Source organism: Pseudophryne corroboree, chromosome 4, assembly GCF_028390025.1.
Source record: "Pseudophryne corroboree isolate aPseCor3 chromosome 4, aPseCor3.hap2, whole genome shotgun sequence".
NCBI classification, from domain to species: domain Eukaryota; kingdom Metazoa; phylum Chordata; class Amphibia; order Anura; family Myobatrachidae; genus Pseudophryne; species Pseudophryne corroboree.
The window spans coordinates 256,222,863-256,247,371 of record NC_086447.1 but is presented as its reverse complement, the minus strand read 5'-3'; the positions used below and the strand labels follow the sequence as shown (position 1 = coordinate 256,247,371).

Sequence of the window (24,509 nt, the reverse complement as noted above, 5' to 3'; positions counted from 1 at the left end):
CTCGTGATACCATAACCAGTTAACAGTATGAAATTTAACTGAGCCTCTCAACAGATGGCTCATAACAATAACCCTTTTGTGAACAACAACTATGTACAAGTATTGCAGACAATCCGCACTTGGGACGGGCGCCCAGCATCCACTACGGACTACGAGAAATAGAATTACCGGTGAGTAAATTCTTATTTTCTCTGACGTCCTAGTGGATGCTGGGAACTCCGTAAGGACCATGGGGATTATACCAAAGCTCCCAAACGGGCGGGAGAGTGCGGATGACTCTGCAGCACCGAATGAGAGAACTCAAGGTCCTCCTCAGCCAGGGTATCAAATTTGTAGAATTTTGCAAACGTGTTTGCCCCTGACCAAGTAGCAGCTCGGCAAAGTTGTAAAGCCGAGACCCCTCGGGCAGCCGCCCAAGATGAGCCCACCTTCCTTGTAGAATGGGCTTTTACTGATTTAGGATGCGGCAGTCCAGTCGCAGAATGCGCCAGCTGAATTGTGCTACAAATCCAGCGAGCAATAGTCTGCTTAGAAGCAGGAGCACCCAGTTTGTTGGGTGCATACAGGATAAATAGCGAGTCAGTTTTCCTGACTCCAGCCGTCCTGGAAACATAAATTTTCAAGGCCCTGACTACGTCCAGTAACTTGGAATCCTCCAAGTCGCTAGTAGCCGCAGGCACTACAATAGGTTGGTTCAAGTGAAAAGCAGATACCACCTTAGGGAGAAACTGGGGACGAGTCCTCAATTCTGCCCTATCCATATGGAAAATCAGATAAGGACTTTTAAATGACAAAGCCGCCAATTCTGATACACGCCTGGCCGAAGCCAAGGCCAACAACATGACCACTTTCCACGTGAGATATTTTAGATCCACGGTCTTTAGTGGCTCAAACCAATGTGATTTTAGGAAATTCAACACCACGTTGAGATCCCAGGGTGCCACTGGAGGCACAAAGGGGGGCTGAATATGCAGCACTCCTTTTACAAATGTCTGAACTTCAGGTAGCGAAGCTAGTTCTTTTTGGAAAAAAATCGACAGAGCCGATATCTGTACCTTAATGGAGCCTAATTTTAGGCCCATAGTCACTCCTGCCTGTAGGAAGTGCAGAAATCGACCCAGCTGAAATTCCTCTGTTGAGGCCTTATTGGCCTCACACCAAGCAACATATTTTCGACATATGCGGTGATAATGTTTTACCGTTACATCTTTCCTGGCTTTAATCAGCGTAGGAATGACATCCTCCGGAATGCCCTTTTCCTTCAGGATCCGGCGTTCAACCGCCATGCAGTCAAACGCAGCCGCGGTAAGTCTTGGAACAGACAGGGCCCCTGCTGCAGCAGGTCCTGTCTGAGCGGCAGAGGCCATGGGTCCTCTGAGATCATCTCTTGAAGTTCCGGGTACCAAGGTCTTCTTGGCCAATCCGGAACCACGAGTATTGTCCTTACTCCTCGTTTTCTTATTATTCTCAGTACCTTTGGTATGAGAGGCAGAGGAGGGAACACAAACTGACTGGTACACCCACGGTGTCACTAGAGCGTCCACCGCTATCGCCTGAGGGTCCCTTGACCTGGCGCAATATCTCTCCAGTTTTTTGTTTAGGCGGGACGCCATCATGTCCACCTGTGGCCGTTCCCAACGATTTACAATCAGTGTGAAGACTTCTGGATGAAGTCCCCACTCTCCCGGGTGGAGGTCGTGCCTGCTGAGGAAATCTGCTTCCCAGTTGTCCACTCCCAGAATGAACACTGCTGACAGTGCTAGCACGTGATTTTCCGCCCATCGGAGAATCCTTGTGGCTTCTGCCATTGCCGTCCTGCTTCTTGTGCCGCCCTGTCGGTTTACATGGGCGACCGCCGTGATGTTGACTGACTGGATCAGTACCGGCTGGTTTTGAATCAGGGGTTTTGCCTGACTTAGGGCATTGTAAATGGCCCTTAGTTCTAGAATATTTATGTGCAAGGAAGTCTCCTGACTCGACCATAGTCCTTGGAAGTTTCTTCCCTGTGTGACTGCCCCCCAGCCTCGAAGGCTGGCATCCGTGGTCACCAGGACCCAGTCCTGTATGCCGAATCTGCGGCCCTCTAGTAGATGAGCACTCTGTAGCCACCACAGCAGAGACACCCTGGTTCTTGGAGACAGGGTTATTAGCCGATGCATCTGAAGATGCGATCCGGACCATTGGTCCAACAGGTCCCACTGAAAGATTCTGGCATGGAACCTGCCGAAAGGAATTGCTTCGTAAGAAGCCACCATCTTTCCCAGGACTCGCGTGCAGTGATGCACCGACACCTGTTTTGGTTTCAGGAGGTCTCTGACTAGAGATGACAGCTCCTCGGCTTTCTCCTCCGGGAGAAACACTTTTTTCTGGACTGTGTCCAAAATCATTCCCAGGAACAGTAGACGTGTCGTCGGAACCAGCTGTGACTTTGGAATATTCAGAATCCAACCGTGCTGGTGTAGCACCTCCTGAGATAGTGCTACTCCTACCAACAACTGCTCCCTGGATCTCGCCTTTATTAGGAGATCGTCCAAGTACGGGATAATTAAAACTCCCTTTTTTCGAAGGAGTATCATCATTTCCGCCATTACCTTGGTAAACACCCTCGGTGCCGTGGACAGTCCAAACGGCAGCGTCTGGAATTGGTAATGGCAATTTTGTACCGCAAATCTGAGGTACTCCTGGTGAGGATGATAAATGGGGACATGCAAGTAAGCATCTTTGATGTCCAGGGATACCATGTAATCACCCTCGTCCAGGCTTGCAATAACCGCCCTGAGCGATTCCATCTTGAACTTGAACTTTTTTATGTATGTGTTCAAGGATTTCAAATTTAAAATGGGTCTCACCGAACCGTCCGGTTTCGGTACCACAAACAGTGTGGAATAGTAACCCCGTCCTTGTTGAAGTAGGGGCACCTTGACTATCACCTGCTGGAAATACAGCTTGTGAATTGCCTCTAGCACAGCCTCCCTGCCTGAGGGAGTCGTTGGCAAGGCAGATTTGAGGAAACGGCGGGGGGGGAGACGCCTCGAATTCCAGTTTGTACCCCTGAGATACTACTTGCAAGATCCAGGGATCCACCTGTGAGCGAGCCCACTGATCGCTGAAATTTTTGAGGCGGCCCCCCACCGTACCTGGCTCCGCCTGTGGAGCCCCACCGTCATGCGGCGGACTTGGAAGAGACGGGGGAGGACTTTTGCTCCTGGAAACCTGCTGTTTGTTGCAGCCTTTTTCCCCTACCTCTGCCTCTGGACAGAAAGGACCCGCCTTTTCCTCGCCTGTTTCTCTGGGTCCGAAAGGACTGTACTTGATAAAACGGCGCTTTTTTAGGCTGTGAGGGAACCTGGGGTAAAAATGCTGATTTCCCAGCTGTCGCTGTGGAAACTAGGTCTGAGAGACCATCCCCGAATAACTCCTCACCCTTATAAGGCAAAACTTCCATGTGCCTTTTGGAATCTGCATCCCCTGTCCACTGCAGAGTCCATAAGCCTCTCCTAGCAGAAATGGACAATGCACTTATTTTAGATGCCAGCCGGCAGATCTCCCTCTGTGCATCTCTCATGTATAAGACTGAGTCTTTTATATGCTCTATGGTTAGGAGAATAGTGTCCCTGTCTAGGGTGTCAATATTTTCTGACAGGGAATCTGACCATGCAGCGGCAGCACTGCACATCCATGCTGACGCAATAGCTGGTCTAAGTATAATGCCTGAGTGTGTATATACAGACTTCAGGATCGCCTCCTGCTTTCTATCCGCAGGCTCCTTTAGGGCGGCCGTATCCGGAGACGGAAGTGCCACCTTTTTAGACAAACGTGTGAGCGCTTTATCCACCCTAGGAGGTGTTTCCCAACGTGCCCTATCCTCTGGCGGGAAAGGGAACGCCATTAGTAATTTTTTAGGGATTACCAATCTTTTATCGGGGAAAGCCCACGCTTCTTCACACACTTCATTTAATTCTTCAGATGGGGGAAAAACTACGGGTAGTTTTTTCTCCCCAAACATAATACCCTTTTTAGTGGTACCTGGGTTTATATCCGAAATGTGTAATACCTCCTTCATTGCCTCAATCATGCAACGAATGGCCCTACTGGACATTAGATTTGACTCATCGTCGTCGACACTGGTATCAGTATCCGTGTCGACATCTGCGTCTGCCATCTGAGGTAGCGGGCGTTTTAGAGCCCCTGATGGCCTTTGAGACACCTGGCCAGGCACGAGCTGAGAAGCCGGCTGTCCCGCATTTGGCATGTCGTCAAATTTTTTGTGTAAGGAGTCGACACTTGCACGCAATTCCTTCCATAAAACCATCCACTCAGGTGTCTGCCCCGCAGGGGGTGACATCACTTCTATGGGTATCTGCTCCGCCTCCACATAATTTTCCTCATCAAACATGTCGACACAGCCGTACCGACACACCGCACACACACCGGGAATGCTCTAATAGAGGACAGGACCCCACAAAGCCCTTTGGGGAGACAGAGAGAGAGTATGCCAGCACACACCAGAGCGCTATATAATGCAGGGACTAACTGAATTATGTCCCCTATAGCTGCTATAATATTTACTGCGCCTAAATTTAGTGCCCCCCCTCTCTTTTTTACCCTTTTCTGTAGTGTAGACTGCAGGGGAGAGTCAGGGAGCTTCCTTCCAGCGGAACTGTGAGGGAGAAATGGCGCCAGTGTGCTGAGAGAGATAGCTCAGCCCCTTTTTTGCTGACTTTTCTCCCGCTTTTTTAAGGATTCTGGCAGGGGTAATTATCACATATATAGCCTCTGGGGCTATATATTGTGATTGTTTTGCCAGCAAAGGTGTTTTTATTGCTGCTCAGGGCGCCCCCCCCCCAGCGCCCTGCACCCTCAGTGACCGGAGTGTGAAGTGTGTATGAGGAGCAATGGCGCACAGCTGCAGTGCTGTGCGCTACCTTGGTGAAGACAGATGTCTTTATGCCGCCGATTTTCCGGACTTCTTTTTGCTTCTGGCTCTGTAAGGGGGGCGGCGGCGCGGCTCCGGGACCGAACACCAAGGCCAGTTCCATGCGGTCGATCCCTCTGGAGCTAATGGTGTCCAGTAGCCTAAGAAGCCCAAGCTAGCCTCAAGCAGGTAGGTTCGCTTCTTCTCCCCTTAGCCTTAGTCCCTCGTTGCAGTGAGCCTGTTGCCAGCAGGTCTCACTGTAAAATAAAAAACCTAAATTATACTTTCTTTCTAAGAGCTCAGGAGAGCCCCTAGTGTGCATCCAGCTCGGCCGGGCACAAAAATCTAACTGAGGCTTGGAGGAGGGTCATAGTGGGAGGAGCCAGTGCACACCAGGTAGTCTAAAAGCTTTCTTTTAGTTGTGCCCAGACTCCTGCGGAGCCGCTATTCCCCATGGTCCTTACGGAGTTCCCAGCATCCACTAGGACGTCAGAGAAATGTGTGTAACAGACGCCATTAATGAAGATGTTAATGATGAGGATGTTGTTAGTTTAAGTCATGCACCAGTGGCAGCAGTTCTTGCCATTGTTATGCCTGGGCTTAAAACCACAAATGTACCTCATACAGTATGTGTGAAATTATTTTACCCAAATCCTGACAACATTTCTAAAGCCATCTGTAGTGTTTGTACAGCCAAAGTAAGTAGAGGTAGGGACGTCAACCATCTAGAAACCTTCTCCCTTTTACGTCATTTGCAGCAAGCTTATGAAAAGTTTTTGTCAAAATCTGAAAAATCTGCTAAAATAAAACCATGCAGTCCAGCATCAGCTAACTCCCATCTCTCAGCTAGATCCCAGCAAATGTCATCTCCACTGCCAACACTTTCATCATTAATATCCTTATTAAAAATCGGAAGTATCCCTCTTGCATCCAATTTGCTAACGATAACTGACTCATCCCCTAGCCAGGATTCCTCAGAGGAATCCTTCAGCACTAGGGCTGCTGCTAATGATGGTGGTGGACCTTCATCCCAGAAGGGGACCAAGGAGACTAAAAGTAATTTCAAATAACAATTGACTGTAAAACAATACTTTGCAAGAGGAAGTATGAAAGCTTCCATCCAGTTGCACAGCGAATCACTGAAGCCATGATGATCATGCTAGTATTAGATCTTCAGCCAATATCCTCCATTTTTAGACAGTTAATTGAGGTCCTGTGTCCCCGCTACCAAATTCCATCTTGGTTCCATTTGACCTGAAAAGCAATTCTTTGCCTGTGACGTATCCTTTTTTGTGTATTTTATATGTACATTTTTATCCTGTGAAGTGTTGATTGTATATTGATTGTATACACAGGCATTTGTTTAATGAAGCTGTTATGCACTTAACTAAAAAAAAATATTGATGCAGTTCAATAAAAGCAAATATTTTAGTTCTGAATAATAAAAATTAGCTATTAGGCTCACCAATAGATTCTGGACTACCACATTTGGCAATGTTTATATAAAGAGGGATGATTACATAAATGGATGTTTGCTTAGGATAATTACTGTCACAGTGTAAACAGACCCAGCTTAAGTAAACATAAGCACATACTGTACAGTAACATCTGTGTTTTGCTCTGCAGTAGTCTATAGTGTAGTACAACGGTGTAGTTCTATGCACCTCCTGCACTGATATAATAGGAGAGTGGAACAGTGAAAACTTACCTTGCCTGACAACCTCAGTTGGCTAGTTTGCTTAAAGACTAATGAAGATGTCTATGCTAATTCCAGGAATGCTTTGCTATTTTAACTGATGTAGTTCAAGTAAGGTTACCACCACAGTGCAAATATTTGTACATTTAGCAATATCCCTTAGCCTGGTAAGGAAATGTAAGCAATGTAAGTAATGCAACTGGGTACCATGGCCGGTTCTAGCCCTTGTGGTGCCACGGGCGAAAATAGGGGCGTGGCTTCATACAGGGGTGTGGTCAGTTACGCCCCCTGTAGAGTAGCGCTGCTTACATTAAAAAAAAAAATGAATACTTACTATCCCTGCTCCTGATTCCCGACCGCTGCTGACCTCCGCTGCAGACCTCCCCCGGCGCCGCTCCTCGGCTCTATGGGAGAGACGTCATGACGTCTCTCCCATAGCACAGCATAGATAGACACTAGAGGTCAATTATGACCCCTAGCGTCTGTGCCAGTCCCGCAATGCTGTGCGGTGTGCAATGACGTAATCGCGCACCTCACAGCAAAGGTCCTTTCCACGAAGGGAAACTAGACGGGTAGCGCCTAGTTCCCTTCACAGCGGGGGGCACAGCTGGGGGCACTGCCAAACAGTAGCGGATCTTGCCATGGTGCGGTGCCCTCCAGATGGCGCCGGCGTGTGCCCGTAGCAAGATCCGCTACTGCTGGGTACATTTATTTATTATGCCAGACTGATAAAGCAAATTATTAATTTGTCTAAATCAATAATTCAGAAAACAATGACTTGCTCCTACTAACATACATATATTTGTACTTATATTTATATATAGTAAGCATTCATCAATCATCTGCTATTGCATTGGGTAGTATGTAAGATAAGAGCACTACCAGCTGCATCAGTGTATATAGCTTAAATGCTGACAATAAGAATGTAGACAGTTTTGTATCGCCCATAGACAACAGAGGCATTTGCCGCTGAGCTCCAGCTGTCAGAGGGGCGCAAAGAAAGAAAGACAGACAGAGGGGGCTTATGAACTAGAAAAGATCTCTCTCCGCTCATTTCATATTGATTTGCTGCAGTCACTGGTCACTGCTGTCCAAACTCCGAAAACCCCCTTGAAGACCCCTTCAGCTGAAGAGTCAACGTTTGTACAATAAGCTACAGCTGTGCTGTTGTGTCTTATATGAGGAAAGAAAGGAAAGCAAAAGTTGGTTTTCAGAAAATGCACTAATTATTATAATAAAACTTTTAAAGGGGGTGTTTATCAAAGCTTGGTGAGAGATAAAATTAAAAGATCAAAGCCCAAATGTACTAAGCCTTAACAAGAGGAGATGGATATAGAGTGATAAATGAAAAGACAATCAGCTTCCTAACTGCCATCCAGGGGCGGATTGGCCATAGGGCTCACCAGGAAGATTCCTGGTAGGCCGATGTTTCTGTGGGGCCTGTTTTGTGTGTTGTCATGTGACCCCATCCCCCACATGACAGGCAGCCCACCGCCCTCTTTCTGTTATTTCATCTCTGCAGTACAGCAACTCTGCCATCCAGTGATGCTGCCATGGCTACAAGGTATGTTATACCTCTGGTGCTGCCCATGTCTGGCCACTTCTAAAAAATTTTACAGGGCCACTTTTAGTTCCCAATCTACCCCAGGTCTCAGACACAACTGCAGCAAAAGACACAAAAAAGGCAGCAACTGTGTACAATCAGGTCCCACCTCTCAATAGACCCCACCCCCTCATCAGACCGCATTCTCATTAGGGCTGCCTCCATAAATTTCCAAGGCTGGTTTTAAAAAATGACAGTTAGGAGCTGGTTGGCTGATCATTTATCACTCTTAGAGGTCTCTTCATGAAGCAGTGAAAAGTGTGGAGAAGTGAGCCAGTGGAGTAGTTGCCCATGGCAACCAATCAGCATTGAAGTAACATTTATAATTTGCATACTATACAATTGTACGGAGCAGCTGATTGGTTGCCATGGACAACTTCTCCACTGGCTCACTTCTCCACTCTTTCACTGCTTCATGAATAGACCCCTTATATCCGTCTCAACTTTACCACTTGTTAAGGCTTAATACATTTAGGCCAAAATACCATCCAATCCAAACTGTAATTTTTCAAACACAGCCTGTAAAATGTAAGGCAAAAGCTGACTGGCTGGTACTTCATCGCTCACAATTTTATCTCTCTCTGAGCTTTAATAAAAACCCGGCCTCAGGGCTCTATTTATTATCATTTGCAGACAGCACCCGAAAATAAAGATTCCTTATCGCCACAACCAGCTTCAATAAGGTATCGTTATTCTCCCAGATGTACCATTGGTAAGTCGCTGGGACGTCAGCGCATGTGCAAGACGGAGTCACTGGGCAGAGGGGGGGAGGTTTGCACCACCTTCTATTTAGCCTTCGGGCACCTGGCATGAACTTACCCCCCCTGAATGATGATGTTAAAATGTTGACATTCTGAGAATGTCGACATGTGAAAGGTCAACATTGGAAGAATGTTGATATTAGGGTTAGGCTGTGAGGGCAGGTATTAGGGTTAGGGTAGAAATACTTACCGAACCACTACATCATCGGAGGTGTGACCCGGAAGTGACAGTCACATGACAAATTTGATAAATAAAACAGATAGCACTACCAAAGCACCACACATAAAAACGAACAATTTATTTTACCATATGATAATAACATAAATGACATTACAATAAAATATTAATGATCAATCAGTGCTGATTACAGCCAAAAGTGACTGTTTTTACTAAGGTGCCTGGTGGGTGAGTGTACATACAATTTTGAGACTCACGGAACTGCATCAATAGTCTTCTATAATTACTATACAATTTTCCCATATTCTATTCATATAACCAAATCCGGATTTCTTGATATATATCTTTCCACTAAACCCATCAGAGACTGCTCATTGGTGGTCATTCCAAGTTGATCGCTAGCTGCATTTGTTCGCAGCGCAGCGATCAGGCTAAAAAAATGTCAGTTATGCGTATGTGGCGCAATGTGCACGCGCGACGTACGGGCACAACGAACGAAGCAGTTTTGCACAGGGTCTAGCGATGCATTTCAGTCGCACTGGTTGCCGCAGAGTGATTGACATGAAGAGGGCGTTTCTGGGTGGAAACTGACCGTTTTCAGGGAGTGTTCGGAAAAACGCAGGCGTGCCAGGGAAAACGCAGGCGTGGCTGGGCGGGTGTGTGACGTCAAATCCGGAACTGAATAGTCTGAAGTGATCGCAAGCGCTGAGTAGGTTTGGAGCTACTCTGAAACTACACAAAAATTTTTTGCAGGCGCTCTGCGATAATAACGTTTGCACTTCTGCTAAGCTAAAATACACTCCCAGTGGGCGGCGGCATAAAAACTGCTAGCGAGCGATCAACTCGGAGTGACCACCAATATTGTATTGACACAGCCATTTGTCATATAGATATATATACTCATGCAGTGTCTACCACTCAGCTCGTGATCATTAATATTTTATTGTAATGTAATTTATGTTATTACCATATGGTATAATAAATTGTTAATGTGTATGTGTGGTGAGTGGTGATTTAGTAGCGCTATCTGTTTTATTTATCTTATTTACTTTTCATAGAGGACTTGGACACCTCTAATCACTTAAGCTGCTGCACTTGCACTTTTACTCTTCAAACTATGGCCCCCATTTATCAAGCCTTGGAGAGTGATAAATTACACGGTGATAAAGTACCAGCCAATCACCTCCTAACTGACATCTCACAGGCTGTGTTTGAAAAATGACAGGAGATTATTGGTTGGTACTTTATCACCATGCTATTTATCACGCTCCTAGGCTTCATACATGGGGGCCTATACTGGCTGCAGACTGGCGCTAGGACCATACGTAAAACTTTTTACATGACGAGTGAGACCCAGAAGATGCAGATGAAGCCACCAGGAGAAGGTAAGCCACTAGGACGAAACATTAACATTCTAACATGTCCACATTTCATCACTGTCTACATGATGAATGTAAACAAGGTCTGTGTTTACATTATGACTGTCAACATTTCGTACCCAACCCCTGCATAAGAACATATGTGTTTAACAGACTTAAATATGTTTGCAAATAACACATAATGTACTTTAGAGACTTTCAACATACACTAGAGAAAAGTTTTCGTCATTTTTAATATCAATGATTTTTATTGCAAGAATTGTTCCAAAATGTTAGTAAAACGAAAAGTAAGAAGGGAATGAGCATCTCATAAAAACAACGAGGAAATGAGGAGGTTGCAGAAACAAGATGTCACCACAATGTTGTCATCTCAAAATACAATAAACATTGTGACATGTCTTAGCAAAGAATAACCAATTATAGCAATTCAGATGGGAATCAGAAGTGGATTCTGGTTAGGTTAAGATAAATGGGTACAAAGGGTGGTGGTGTTTGACAATATCCATGAAGAGCCTGCTTTGTCCATGACATAGAGTATTCCTGTCACCGAAGCCACCTGATGATTACGGAAGAGGCAGAAGAGGAATAGGGAACATTCACAGTCTCCATCTTAAAACTGAAATGGATTTTCCTTGTCATTTTGTTAATGTTAGGAATGGTTGGATTATCCCCAGTTTTGAGTACATGCTACAGCTATCAGAATATGTCCTAATAGGGAATTTGTTTGTTTTAGGACATGTGGGGGTGTCAGCAGTGTAGAAGTGCTATGTCTGCACACCTGCCAACATATTAAAAAGTCCAGTTTGTAGTTTATATATATAAAAAATCCAGATAAAAAGACTCTTTGAAAAAGCTTGCATAAGAGCGAAATACGTTAGTGGATCATCTGTTACATATTATTGAGACCCCTGGGACATCCGGAGCGCTCTGGTGACTTACACACCAAGGAGAAATACAGGTGCGGAGAGTTTAACACAGATGGCCACTTGGTCCGGACCACGGAGCCGCGTGGAGAGACTGCAGTGAGCACTGGATCCCTTGTGGTAACACCTTGTCACAGCTGATAGTAGCTGCGGGCGGCTATTCCCTCACATGTATGCTCATTAGAGGGCTAGACATTGCCGCAGGAGGCAGCTCTCAGTAAGCGCTCCAGGAATCAATTTAAATAAATATGTTACATTGCTATTATACCAGCTCTAGTTAATCACTACAGTGTTGCAAAAAACTTATAACACCAAACTGGAGAAGTTTTTATCTGGATGGCTTTTTATATAAACTAGACTTTTTTTTATATATGTTGCCAGGTGTGCAATTAAAAGGTACCGTATATCAGTGCCGTAACTAGGCATTTTAGCGCTGTGCGCAAGAAATGGCATTGGCGCCCCCCCATGCAAGATAGGGGCAGTGCGCGCCACAGGCGCGCAAAATATATATAGGGGCGTGGCTTCATGGGGAAGGGCGTGGCCACAAAATAATACCAATTCATACTACGGTGCACAGTAGCGCCACTACACCAGGTAGAGCCCCTTTTACACATTACGGCAGACAGCGTCCCCCTTTTTACACATTACGGCAGACAGCGTCCCCAGTTTACACATTATGGCAGACAGCGTCTCCTTTTTACTAGAGATGAGCGGGTTCGGTTTTACTCGGTTTTACTCGGATTTACTCGGTTCTCAAAACGGCATCTTACTGGCTCACGGACGTCACGTGTTTTGGATAGCCAATAAGAAACATCCGGATAAAACCGAACTGGCGTTAATTCTGGCATTACATTCGAACCCGCTCATCTCTACTTTTTACACATTACGGCAGACAGCGTCCCCCTTTTTACACATTACGGCAGACAGAGTCCCTTTTTTACACATTACGGCAGACAGCGTCCCCCTTTTTACACATTACGGCAGCCAGCATCCCCCTTTTTACACATTACGGCAGCCAGTCCCTCTTTTTACACATTACGGCAGGCAGCGTCCCCTTTTTACACATTACGGAAGACACCGTCCCCTTTTTACACATTACGGCAGCCAGCGTCCCACTTTTTACACATTACGGCAGCCAGTCCCTCTTTTTACACATTACGGCAGACAGCGTCCCCTTTTTACACATTACGGCAGACAGCGTCCCCTTTTTACACATTACGGCAGACAGCGTCCCCTTTTTACACATTACGGCAGACAGCGTCCCCCTTTTTACACATTACGGCAGCCAGTCCCTCTTTTTACACATTACGGCAGGCAGCGTCCCCTTTTTACACATTACGGAAGACACCGTCCCCTTTTTACACATTACGGCAGACAGCGTCCCCTTTTGACACATTACGGCAGACGCCGTCCCCTTTTTCCACATTACGGCAGACAGCGCCCCCTTTTTACACATTACGGCAGACAGCTTCCCCTTTTTACACATTACGGCAGACAGCATCCCCTTTTGACACATTACGGCAGACGCCGTCCCCTTTTTCCACATTACGGCAGACAGCGTCCCCTTTTTACACATTACGGCAGACAGCTTCCCCTTTTTACACATTACGGCAGACAGCGTCCCCCTTTTTACACATTACGGAGGTGAGTCCCTCTTTTTACACATTACAGCAGACAGCGTCCCCTTTTCACACATTACGGCAGACAGCGTCCCCTTTTTACTTATTACGGCAGACAGCGACCCCTTTTTACACATTACGGCAGACAGCGTCCCCTTTTTACACATTACGGCAGACAGCGTCCCCCTTTTTACACATTACGGCAGCCAGTCCCTCTTTTTACACATTACGGCAGACAGCGCCCCCTTTTTACACATTACGGCAGACAGCGTCCCCTTTTTACACATTACGGCAGACAGCGACCCCTTTTTACACATTACGGTAGATGGCGTCCCCTTTTTACACATTACGGCAGACAGCGTCCCCTTTTTACACATTATGGCAGACAGCGTCCCCTTTTTACACATTACGGCAGACAGCGCCCCCTTTTTACACATTACGGCAGATAGCGCCCCCTTTTTACACATTACGGCAGACAGCGCCCCCTTTTTACACATTACGGCAGACAGCGTCCCCTTTTTACACATTACGGCAGACAACGTCCCCTTTTTACACATTATGGCAGCCAGTCCCTCTTTTTATACATTGCGTCCTACAGCACATGAGCTGCTTCCTTCTGAGACCTATTCATCTTCGTTATATATTACATGCCCACAGCTACCTGTATAATCACACAGCCCAGCCGGTGCTGCCCTCACTGCCACAGAACCATGCACAGCAGCACACCAGCAAGGGACACCTTATATATTACATGCCCACAGCTACCTGTATGCTGCCCTCGCTGCCACAGCACACCAGGCAGGGACACGTTCGAGCCGCTGGATGTGCAACCGATTGTAGTGGGGAAAAGTTGCCGCCCGTGCAGAGAGCATCCCGCCGCCGGTGCCTGCTCACCTTTTCCTGCCTCCGTGTCATGTCGGTGGGCTGCTTGAAGACGTAGAGCTGCAGCCGGTTCTTCTGCTCCCTCTCCTCCCGCTGCGCCCATTCCTGCTCCTCTCTCCCCTCACTGCTGACAGACGGGCTGGGGCTGGCGGGTCTCGCTAGGGTGGAGCGGAAGCAGTGTCTCTGGGATCCCGAGCAGGTGCATGTAGAGAACGGTTAGAAGAGGAGACCCCGCCGCCTGATCATCAGGCGGCGGGGTCTCCTCTTCTAACCGGCCTCTACATGCACCTGCTCGGGATCCCAGAGATACTGCTTCCGCTCCACCCTAGTGAGACCCGCCAGCCCCAGCCCTGATGCGACCAGCACATCCTGCCGCTCCTCTTCCAGTAACTCGTCCGATCCACCATCCCAGCTGGCTGCCTGTGTCCTGTGGTGCGGCGGCGGGGGTGGGGGCAGCTGACCGCCTGTGTCCTGTGGGGCGGCGGCGGGGGTGGGGGCAGCTGACCGCCTGTGTCCTGTGGTGTGGCGGCGGGGGTGGGGGCAGCTGACTGCCTGCGTCCTGTGGTGGCGGGAGGCCGCTGACCGCCTGTGGTGCGGGGGAAGGGGTGTGCTGCCGATGGTGCGCCTTCAGTGCATGTGCGCTGTGGGCAAGGCACCATCGGCACACACCTAGTTACGGCACTGCCGTATATACTCGAGTATAAGTCGACCCGAATATAAGCCGAGGCACCTAATTCTACCACAAAAACCTGGGAAAACTTATTGACTCGAGTATAAGCCTAGGGTGGGAAATGCAGCTCTAGCCATACACAGCCCTCATACTACCAGATATGCCCTCATACTGCCAGATATGCCCCACAGTGCCAGATATGCCCCCACAGTGCCAGATATGCCCCACAGTGCCTGATGTGCCAGATATGCCCTCATGCTGCCAAATATGCCCCACAGTGCCAGATGTGCCAGATATGCCCTCATGCTGCCAGATATGCCCTCATGCTGCCAGATATGCCCCACAGTGCCAGATATGCCCTCATGCTGCCAGATATGCCCCTCATGCTGCCAGATATGCCCCTCATGCTGCCACATATGCCCCTCATGCTGCCACATATGCCCCTCATGCTGCCACATATGCCCCTCATGCTGCCACATATGACCCCTCCGCAAAGTGCCAAACATGCTCCCCCAGTGCCTGTTACTTACCCCTCCGTCGATCCCGCGCTGTCTTCTGAAGGAGGGACACGGAGCGCACAGCGCGCGCCTCCCCTGTGTCCCTCCTGCATCTCCGGCGGCCGCGGCGGGTCTATTAAAGGAAGTGCCGGTTCGTGATCAGAGGTCACGAATGGGTACTTCCTTTAATAGACCCGCCGCTGCCGCCGGAGATGCAGGAGGGACACAGGAGAGCCGCGCGCTGTGCGCTCCGTGTCCCTCCTTCACACTGCTTTGCCTGTCACACTGCACTGACTCGAGTATAAGCCGAGGTGGATTTTTCAGCACAAAAAAAAGTGCTGAAAAAGTTGGCTTATACTCGAGTATATACGGTATATGTCATAGCAATCGATTGCATAATTTAATAAGAATAAATAATGTATTTTTATTTGTTTTTATCTATTTTGTTGCATGTGTTGGTTATTTCAGCCATATCAGTTTGCTTTTTTATTAGCACAGCTCTATAGAATTTTATATGCTTTTGCATGTAGCCCCCAAATGATGGACAGCTTCATTTTTAATCTGCGATTTAGATTTGAGTTTGGACATGCCCCTCCTTAATCTAAATCTAGCTGCACATGTTACATCTGCCCTACCCGCAGCGGTATGCAGTTAAAATACCGCTCATCGGGATCCCGGCTGTCTCAATACCGACGCCGGGATCCCGAAAGTGGTACTATACCGCCGCCGGAACACCGGCGAAGTAGGCGATTCCCCCTCTGTGGGTGTCCACGACACCTATAGAGGAAGAGTAGACACTGTGGCGAGCAAAGCATGCCACCGAGCCCGCAGTGTGGCGAGTGCAAGGGGCTTAGTTGCACTCGCTCTCCTTCCGGCATTCTGGCACATGGGATGCCGATGTTGGTACTGTATACTGACATTCAACATCCCGTGTGCCGGCATCCCATACTGATCCCCCTGCAGTGCAGTATGGTTTTGCCCAGGTGCACAGTTACTTGCTCTCTTTTGCTTTACTCCCACCACAGAATCAGGCACAATGCCTCTATAAACCCATGGGGACAGAATTACATCCAGGATCAATTTGGTCAGTGCTTCAAGAATAGATTACATATGGGTGTAATAATAAGATTTTACTCACCGGTAAATCTATTTCTCGTAGTCCGTAGTGGATGCTGGGACTCCGTAAGGACCATGGGGAATAGCGGCTCCGCAGGATACAGGGCACAACTAAGAAAGCTTTAGGACTAACTGGTGTGCACTGGCTCCTCCCACTATGACCCTCCTCCAGACCTCAGTTAGGATACTGTGCCCGGAAGAGCTGACACAATAAGGAAGGATTTTGAATCCCGGGTAAGACTCATACCAGCCACACCAATCACACCGTATAACTCGTGATATTATACACAGTTAACAGTATGAACATAACAGAGCCTCTCAACAGATGGCTCAACAATAACCCTTTAGTTAACAATAACTATATACAAGTATTGCAGACAGTCCGCACTTGGGACGGGCGCCCAGCATCCACTACGGACTACGAGAAATAGATTTACCGGTGAGTAAAATCTTATTTTCTCTAACGTCCTAAGTGGATGCTGGGACTCCGTAAGGACCATGGGGATTATACCAAAGCTCCCAAACGGGCGGGAGAGTGCGGATGACTCTGCAGCACCGAATGAGAGAACTCAAGGTCCTCCTCAGCCAGGGTATCAAATTTGTAGAATTTTGCAAACGTGTTTTGCCCCTGACCAAGTAGCAGCTCGGCAAAGTTGTAAAGCCGAGACCCCTCGGGCAGCCGCCCAAGAAGAGCCCACCTTCCTCGTGGAATGGGCTTTTACAGATTTAGGCTGCGGCAGGCCAGCCGCAGAATGCGCAAGCTGAATTGTGCTACAAATCCAGCGAGCAATAGTCTGCTTCGAAGCAGGAGCACCCAGTTTGTTGGGTGCATACAGGATAAATAGCGAGTCAGTCTTCCTGACTCCAGCTGTCCTGGAAACATACATTTTCAAGGCCCTGACTACGTCCAGTAACTTGGAGTCCTCCAAGTCCCTAGTAGCCGCAGGCACAACAATAGGTTGGTTCAAGTGAAAAGCTGATACCACCTTAGGGAGAAACTGGGGACGAGTCCTCAATTCTGCCCTATCCATATGGAAAATCAAATAGGGGCTTTTACACGACAAAGCCGCCAATTCTGACACTCGACTGGCCGAAGCCAAGGCCAAAAGCATGACCACTTTCCACGTGAGATATTTTAAATCCACGGTTTTAAGTGGCTCAAACCAATGTGACTTCAGGAAACCCAACACCACGTTGAGGTCCCACGGTGCCACTGGAGGCACAAAAGGAGGCTGAATATGCAGCACTCCCTTAACAAATGTCTGAACTTCAGGCAGTGAAGCCAGTTCTTTTTGGAAGAAAATCGACAGAGCCGAAATCTGGACCTTAATGGAACCCAGTTTTAGGCCCATAGTCACCCCTGACTGTAGGAAGTGCAGAAATCGACCCAGCCGAAATTCCTCCGTTGGGGCCTTCCTGGCCTCACACCACGCAACATATTTTCGCCATATGCGGTGATAATGTTGTACGGTTACATCTTTTCTAGCTTTAATGAGCGTAGGAATGACTTCCTCCGGAATACCTTTTTCTTTTAGAATCCGGTGTTCAACCGCCATGCCATCAAACGCAGCCGCGGTAAGTCTTGGAACAGACAGGGCCCTTGCAGCAGCAGGTCCTGTCTGAGCGGCAGAGGCCATGGGTCCTCTGAGATCAATTCTTGAAGTTCCGGGTACCAAGCTCTTCTTGGCCAATACGGAACAATGAGTATAGTTCTTACTCCTCTTTTCCTTATTATGCTCAGTACCTTGGGTATGAGAGGAAGAGGGGGGAACACATAAACCGACCGGTACACCCACGGTGTCACTAGAGCGTCTACAGCTATCGCCTGAGGGTCCCTTGACCTGGCGCAATATTTTTCTAGCTTTTTGTTTAGGCGGGACGCCATCATGTCCACCTGTGGCCTTTCCCAACGGTTTACAATCAGTTGGAAGACTTCTGGATGAAGTCCCCACTCTCCCGGGTGGAGGTCGTGCCTGCTGAGGAAGTTTGCTTCCCAGTTGTCCACTCCCGGAATGAACACTGCTGATAGTGCTAACACGTGACTTTCCGCCCATCGGAGAATCCTTGTGGCTTCTGCCATCGCCGTCCTGCTTCTTGTGCCGCCCTGTCGGTTTACATGGGCGACTGCCGCGATGTTGTCTGACTGGATCAGAACCGGCTGGTTTTGAAGCAGGGGTTTTGCCTGACTTAGGGCATTGTAAATAGCCCTCAGTTCCAGAACATTTATGTGTAGGGAAGTCTCCTGTGTAATCCCCCTCGTCCAGGCTTGCAATAACCGCCCTGAGCGATTCCATCTTGAACTTAAATTTTTTTATATATGTGTTCGAGGATTTCAAATTTAAAATGGGTCTCACCGAACCGTCCGGTTTCGGTACCACAAACATTGTGGAATAGTAACCCCGTCCTTGTTGAAGTAGGGGCACCTTGACTATCACCTGCTGGGAAAACAGCTTGTGAATTGCCTCTATCACAGCCTCCCTGCCTGAGGGAGTCGTTGGCAAGGCAGATTTGAGGAAACGGCGGGGGGGAAATGTCTCGAATTCCAGCCTGTACCCCTGAGATACCACTTGAAGGATCCAGGGATCTACTTGTGAGCGAGCCCACAGATTGCTGAAGTTTTTGAGACGGGCCCCCACCGTACCTGGCTCCGCCTGTTGAGCCCCAGCGTCATGCGGCGGACTTAGAAGAAGAAGCGGGGGAGGACTTTTGTTCCTGGGAACTGGCTGTATGCTGCAGCTTTTTTCCCCTACCTCTGCCTCTGGGCAGAAAGGACGCGCCTCTACCCCGCCTGCTCTTTTGGGGACGAAAGGACTGTACCTGATAATACGGTGCTTTCTTTGGTTGTGAGGGGACATGTGGTAAAAATGCTGACTTCCCAGCCGTTGCTGTGGACACTAGGTCTGAAAGACCATCCCCGAACAACTCCTCACCCTTATAAGGCAAAACTTCCATGTGCCTTTTAGAATCTGCATCCCCTGTCCACTGCCGAGTCCATAACCCTCTCCTGGCAGAAATGGACAGTGCACTTATTTTAGATGCCAGCCGGCAAATATCCCTCTGTGCATCTCTCATGTATAAGACAGCGTCTTTAATATGCTCTATGTTTAGCAATATAGTGTCCCTGTCTAGGGTGTCAATGTTTTCTGACAGGGAATCTGACCACGCAGCTGCAGCACTGCACATCCATGCTGAAGCAATAGCTGGTCTCAGTATAATACCAGTGTGTGTATATATAGCCTTCAGGAGAGCCTCCTGCTTTCTATCAGCAGGTTCCTTTAGGGCGGCCGTATCCGGAGACGGTAGTGCCACCTTTTGTGATAAGCGTGTAAGCGCTTTATCCACCCTAGGGGGTGTTTCCCAACGTGACCTATCCTCTGGCGGGAAAGGGTACGCCATTAGTAACTTTTTAGAAATTACCAATTTTTTATCTGGGCAAGCCCACGCTACTTCACACACTTCATTTAATTCTTCAGAAGGGGGAAAAACTACTGGTAGTTTTTTCTCTCCAAACATAATACCCTTTTTTGTGGTACCTGGCGTCACATCAGAAATGTGTAAAACATTTTTCATTGCCTCAATCATGTACCGAGTGGCCCTATTGGACATTACATTAGTCTCTTCGTCGTCGACACTGGTATCAGTATCCGTGTCGACATCTGTGTCTGCCATCTGAGGTAGCGGGCGTTTTAGAGCCCCTGATGGCCTTTGAGACGTCTGGGCAGGCACGAGCTGAGAAGCCGGCTGTCCCGCATTTGGCATGTCATCAAATTTTTTATGTAAGGAGTCGACACTTTAACGTAATTCCTTCCACAAGTCCATCCACTCAGGTGTCTGCCCCGCAGGGGGTGACAACACATTTATAGGCATCTGCTCCCCCTCCACATAAGCCTCCTCATCAAACATGTCGACACAGCCGTACCGACACACCGCACACACACAGGGAATGCTCTGACAGGAGACAGGACCCCACAAAGCCCTTTGGGGAGACAGAGAGAGAGTATGCCAGCACACACCAGAGCGCTATATAATACAGGGATTAACTAAATTATATCCCCTTATAGCTGCTATATATGTATATTGCGCCTAAATTTAGTGCCCCCCCTCTCTTTTTTACCCTTCTGTAGTGTAGACTGCAGGGGAGAGCCAGGGAGCTTCCTTCCAGCGGAGCTGGGAGGGAGAAATGGCGCCAGTGTGCTGAGGGAGATAGCTCCGCCCACTTTTTCGCGGATTTCTCCCGCTTTTTTCAGGAATTCTGGCAGGGGTAATTTATCACATATATAGCCTCTGGGGCTATATATTGTGATGATTTTGCCATGCAAGGTGTTTATATTGCTGCTCAGGGCGCCCCCCCCCCCAGCGCCCTGCACCCATCAGTGACCGCAGTGTGAGGTGTGCATGAGGAGCAATGGCGCACAGCTGCAGTGCTGTGCGCTACCTTGTTGAAGACAGGAGTCTTCTGCCGCCGATTTTCCGGATCACTTCTTGCTTCTGGCTCTGTAAGGGGGCCGGCGGCGCGGCTCCGGGACCGAACATCAAGGCCGGTTCCATGCGGTCGATCCCTCTGGAGCTAATGGTGTCTAGTAGCCTAAGAAGCCCAAGCTACCACCAGTTAGGTAGGTTCGCTTCTTCTCCCCTTAGTCCCTCGCTGCAGTGAGTCTGTTGCCAGCAGATCTCACTGTAAAATAAAAAAACTAAAATATACTTTCTCTCTAGGAGCTCAGGAGAGCCCCTAGTGTGCATCCAGCTCAGCCGGGCACAAGATTCTAACTGAGGTCTGGATGAGGGTCATAGTGGGAGGAGCCAGTGCACACCAGTTAGTCCTAAAGCTTTCTTAGTTGTGCCCAGTCTCCTGCGGAGCCGCTATTCCCCATGGTCCTTACGGAGTCCCAGCATCCACTTAGGACGTTAGAGAAATGTTCTTTATTGAGGGCTACTGTTCTGTACTTAAATGTAAAAATAACTGGTGTTGATGTGGTTACGCTTCTGACAATACAAATCATATGTTTAGTAGTGAATATTAGGTATGCAGTAGTATAGTTGGTATTTAGGGCTCTTTCTAGGTTGACCACAGATTTTGATAAGGAGGTAACTTCCTAATAACTAATAATTGAGGAAGGGCAAAGCCTCTTGGTTTATTTACTAGTACCACCAGGGGCGCCACAACGTGATATGGTTGGGGGGGGCATGGAAAAAAAATTGTCGCTCCCCCAACGCGGAGACCCGGAGACTCCAGTCCTACTTTGGACAGTCTGCCGTCGTTGTGTGCTGCCCCATGTCCTGTGTCCTGGCCGGCGCTTACCGCGGTGATCCGGCAGTAAGCGCTCCACCTCCCCAGCGCCTGCGCCTCTGTCAAGTTTAGGGGGGACATGCTGCCCCCTTGCCCCCCCATTCCGACGCCCCTGAGTACCACGGCCGAATGGTTATTCATGGGGGCTTATTTTTCCAGACATAAACAAACAATCATTAATTATTTTCTTCTAGGTACCAAATGATTACAAGCATCCTAGCCTTGATACTCTATATTCGCACCTTAATTAATGTAGTTTGGCTAACTAGTAAATCAGTGGTGGCATATTTGAATCAAAAATATCTTCTATTTTAACTGCAATTTGTATACCCAAATAGGAGAGAGATTTTTTTTTATAGCATACTCTAATTACTGTTTCATTCTAGATAGACACTCATTGGATATTGTGAATGGAAGGCTCTCAGAGTTTGGATGGATTTAACTTCTAAACACTACACTCATGAAACCTTAGCGAGCTGCGAGGAAGTCTCTGGACTACACGTGAAAACAAGGACTGGCAAAAAGTTAAGAAAGTAAGAAATAAGAATTCCTTATGGAGGGGTTGTGTGGTAAAGGAGTGCAGGAGACATATTTAAGTTAATTGGACAACCTTTTTTAGTTATGGTAGCCACAATAAGGTATATATGAAGGCTTACTGTATGTCTGAAGGCTTTTCAGAAGAAAGAAAAAAATCTCCAATACTGATTTTTAGGTTTAATGTCCTGCAAGAAATGACCGGGCAGTGGTGGTCATTCAGAGTTGATCGCAGCCAGCAACTTTTTGCTGCTGCTGCGATCAACTAGTCCACGCCTATGGGGGAGTGTATTTTAGCTTACCAGGGCTGTGATTGCTTGTGCAGCCCTGCTAAGCTAAAAAATTTTCAAGCAAAACATGACTAGCCCTGGACATACTTACCCTGTGCGACGATCTCTGTGATGCTGGAGCCGACTTTGACGTCAGACATCCGCCCTCCGTTCTCCTGGATACGCCTGCGATTTCCTTACCACTCCCCGAAAACGGCAGCCAACGGTCCGGATCCGCCCAGGAACGCCTTCCTTCTGTCAATCTTGTTGCGGTTGGCTCTGCGACCGCTTTCTTCATAGGACGCAACGTAACCCGGCGACCCCTGTCACCGGGCAACAACACGTGTGCGCAGTGCGCCCGCCGCGCATGCGCATTCCAGACCCGTTCGCACAAATGCATATTTCTGTCTAGTGCCTTGAAATCATACTTGCCTAGGGTGCCAGAACGGCCGTTAGGCTCCTGAAAAACCGTGCGGCGCTCACTGTGACCTAGAAAAGTGGGCAAATCTCCCGAATCAGCTGATATCCCCTCATAACCGCTCACTTACATGGCAAAAGTTTGCGGTCTGGTCAGCAGGTGACGCGATTCTTGATGAATCACATTGTCATGACAGTTAAAAGGTCGACATACTATAGGTAGCCCCCATAGGATAGACAGGCAAAAGGTCGGCATATAAAAGGTGAAAATGTTGTAATTTTGTGTTTTTAAAAATATTTCACCCAAATTTGTTGATATGCGTCCCCTTGCAGGCTTGCTTTGAGCATGGTGGCTCACTCCGCTCAGCTTGCCACAAGGTTACTATAGGTAATAGCTTGTGACATGGGGCCTAATTCAGACCTGATCGTAGATGTGCTAAAAGCACATCTACGATCAGTTACACAGAAATGCGGGGGGGATGCACAGCAGAGGACTAGTCCCCCCCCCCCGCACAAGTACAAAAGCATCGCACAGCGGCGATGATTTTGTACTTCACGGGTAGCTTCCCACCAGCGCAGCTCCTACGCATTGGCAGGGAGCTACCCATCGCTGTCTGGGTCGCAGCGGCTGCATGTGACATCACGCAGCCTCCGCGGCCCAACCCCCGCACGGCCCAGGCATGCCTGCGTTGCCCGGACCGCACCCCTAAAACGGCAGCCAAACGCCGCCGCCCCGCCCCCTCATGCCCAGCGACCACCTCTGCCTGTCAATCAGGCAGAGTAGATCTCTGGGCAGAGATGGTCATTGGCTGTCTGGCATGTGCTGGCGCACTGTGGCGCATGCGCAGTTCAGACCTGATCAGCTGCGATCAGGTCTGAATTAAGCCCATAGATAGCAAATGCAGCAAAAGTTGTAAAAACATTAAAAAAAACCTATAAAACATGTGTCCACCACATGTCAACCTTTTTTTCATGTCAATCTTTTGACCCGTCGACCCTATGGTGTTGACCTATTGACTGTCAAGCTTTTAACTGTCTATCTAATAACCACCTCTCCATAAGTTTGTATGGCACTTGATATTTTAATTTTGCATTATCAACAGTGACAAATACCTGTCAATGCCATAAAGGCTTCTGCTACACTATAAGGAATTTGAATGAGCATTACATCAATTTACTTTTGTTTTTTTCAGTTGAAAAAATAAAAGCAGAAGTACAGTCTTTGTCCTCATCTGGAACAGAAACAGAGAAAGGGGCAAGATACAGAATCATCTGAGGAATGCATTTGCACATCTGGAGTACAGTCCAGCAGTAGCTCCCTGTTGTCACTCCCTTACTCCATGGAAGAATCATCAGACAGTATGTACCTTATGGATGCAAAGAGTAATACTGACTCCTTGACCAATTTCTCAGCACTGATGTGAAGACAGGCAGTAAGGCATCTAACGATGGAATATTCAGGTAATACTGTCTGTTCTCATAACATAAACGACAAACTATGGCCTTCTGCCTGGCATGCTGGTTTATGTAGTTCTACTACAGCTGGCCTCAGGTATCCTAACTCTCCAGTAAAACATGAAATAGTATTTTGTTCTTTTTATGCTGAATCAGTTCTAAATACTGCTGTAGTAAGAGTTATAATCCAATAGTATGCAGGAAATGCTGGTACTGTATTTACTAGATGTGTTCTAAAATGTAAAATGTGTTCTAGATGTGTTCTAAAAACCAAGTGGTGACTGAGGAAAGAGAAACCAGTTGTGGGA

The 24,509-nt window shown here is 48.0% G+C and overlaps 2 protein-coding genes across 11 annotated transcripts in view; one reads left to right on the top strand and one right to left on the bottom strand.

Annotated features, from left to right (window-relative positions):
- Positions 1 to 24,509, bottom strand: part of MED12L (mediator complex subunit 12L) — a 1,138,385-nt gene that overhangs the window by 432,786 nt on the left and 681,090 nt on the right. The window lies entirely within an intron of this gene.
- The window catches only part of P2RY12 (purinergic receptor P2Y12), a 160,570-nt gene that overhangs the window by 99,532 nt on the left and 36,529 nt on the right, over positions 1 to 24,509 (top strand). For 2 of the 3 annotated variants that reach the window (XM_063916066.1, XM_063916065.1), the window contains 2 exons: positions 21,913 to 22,059; positions 23,940 to 24,207. In XM_063916066.1, coding sequence (XP_063772136.1) covers positions 24,195 to 24,207 — 13 coding nt within the window. In that variant the 5' untranslated portion in view covers positions 21,913 to 22,059; positions 23,940 to 24,194. The remainder of the gene's footprint in view (positions 1 to 21,912; positions 22,060 to 23,939; positions 24,208 to 24,509) is intronic. The other variant, XM_063916067.1, reaches the window with a different exon arrangement.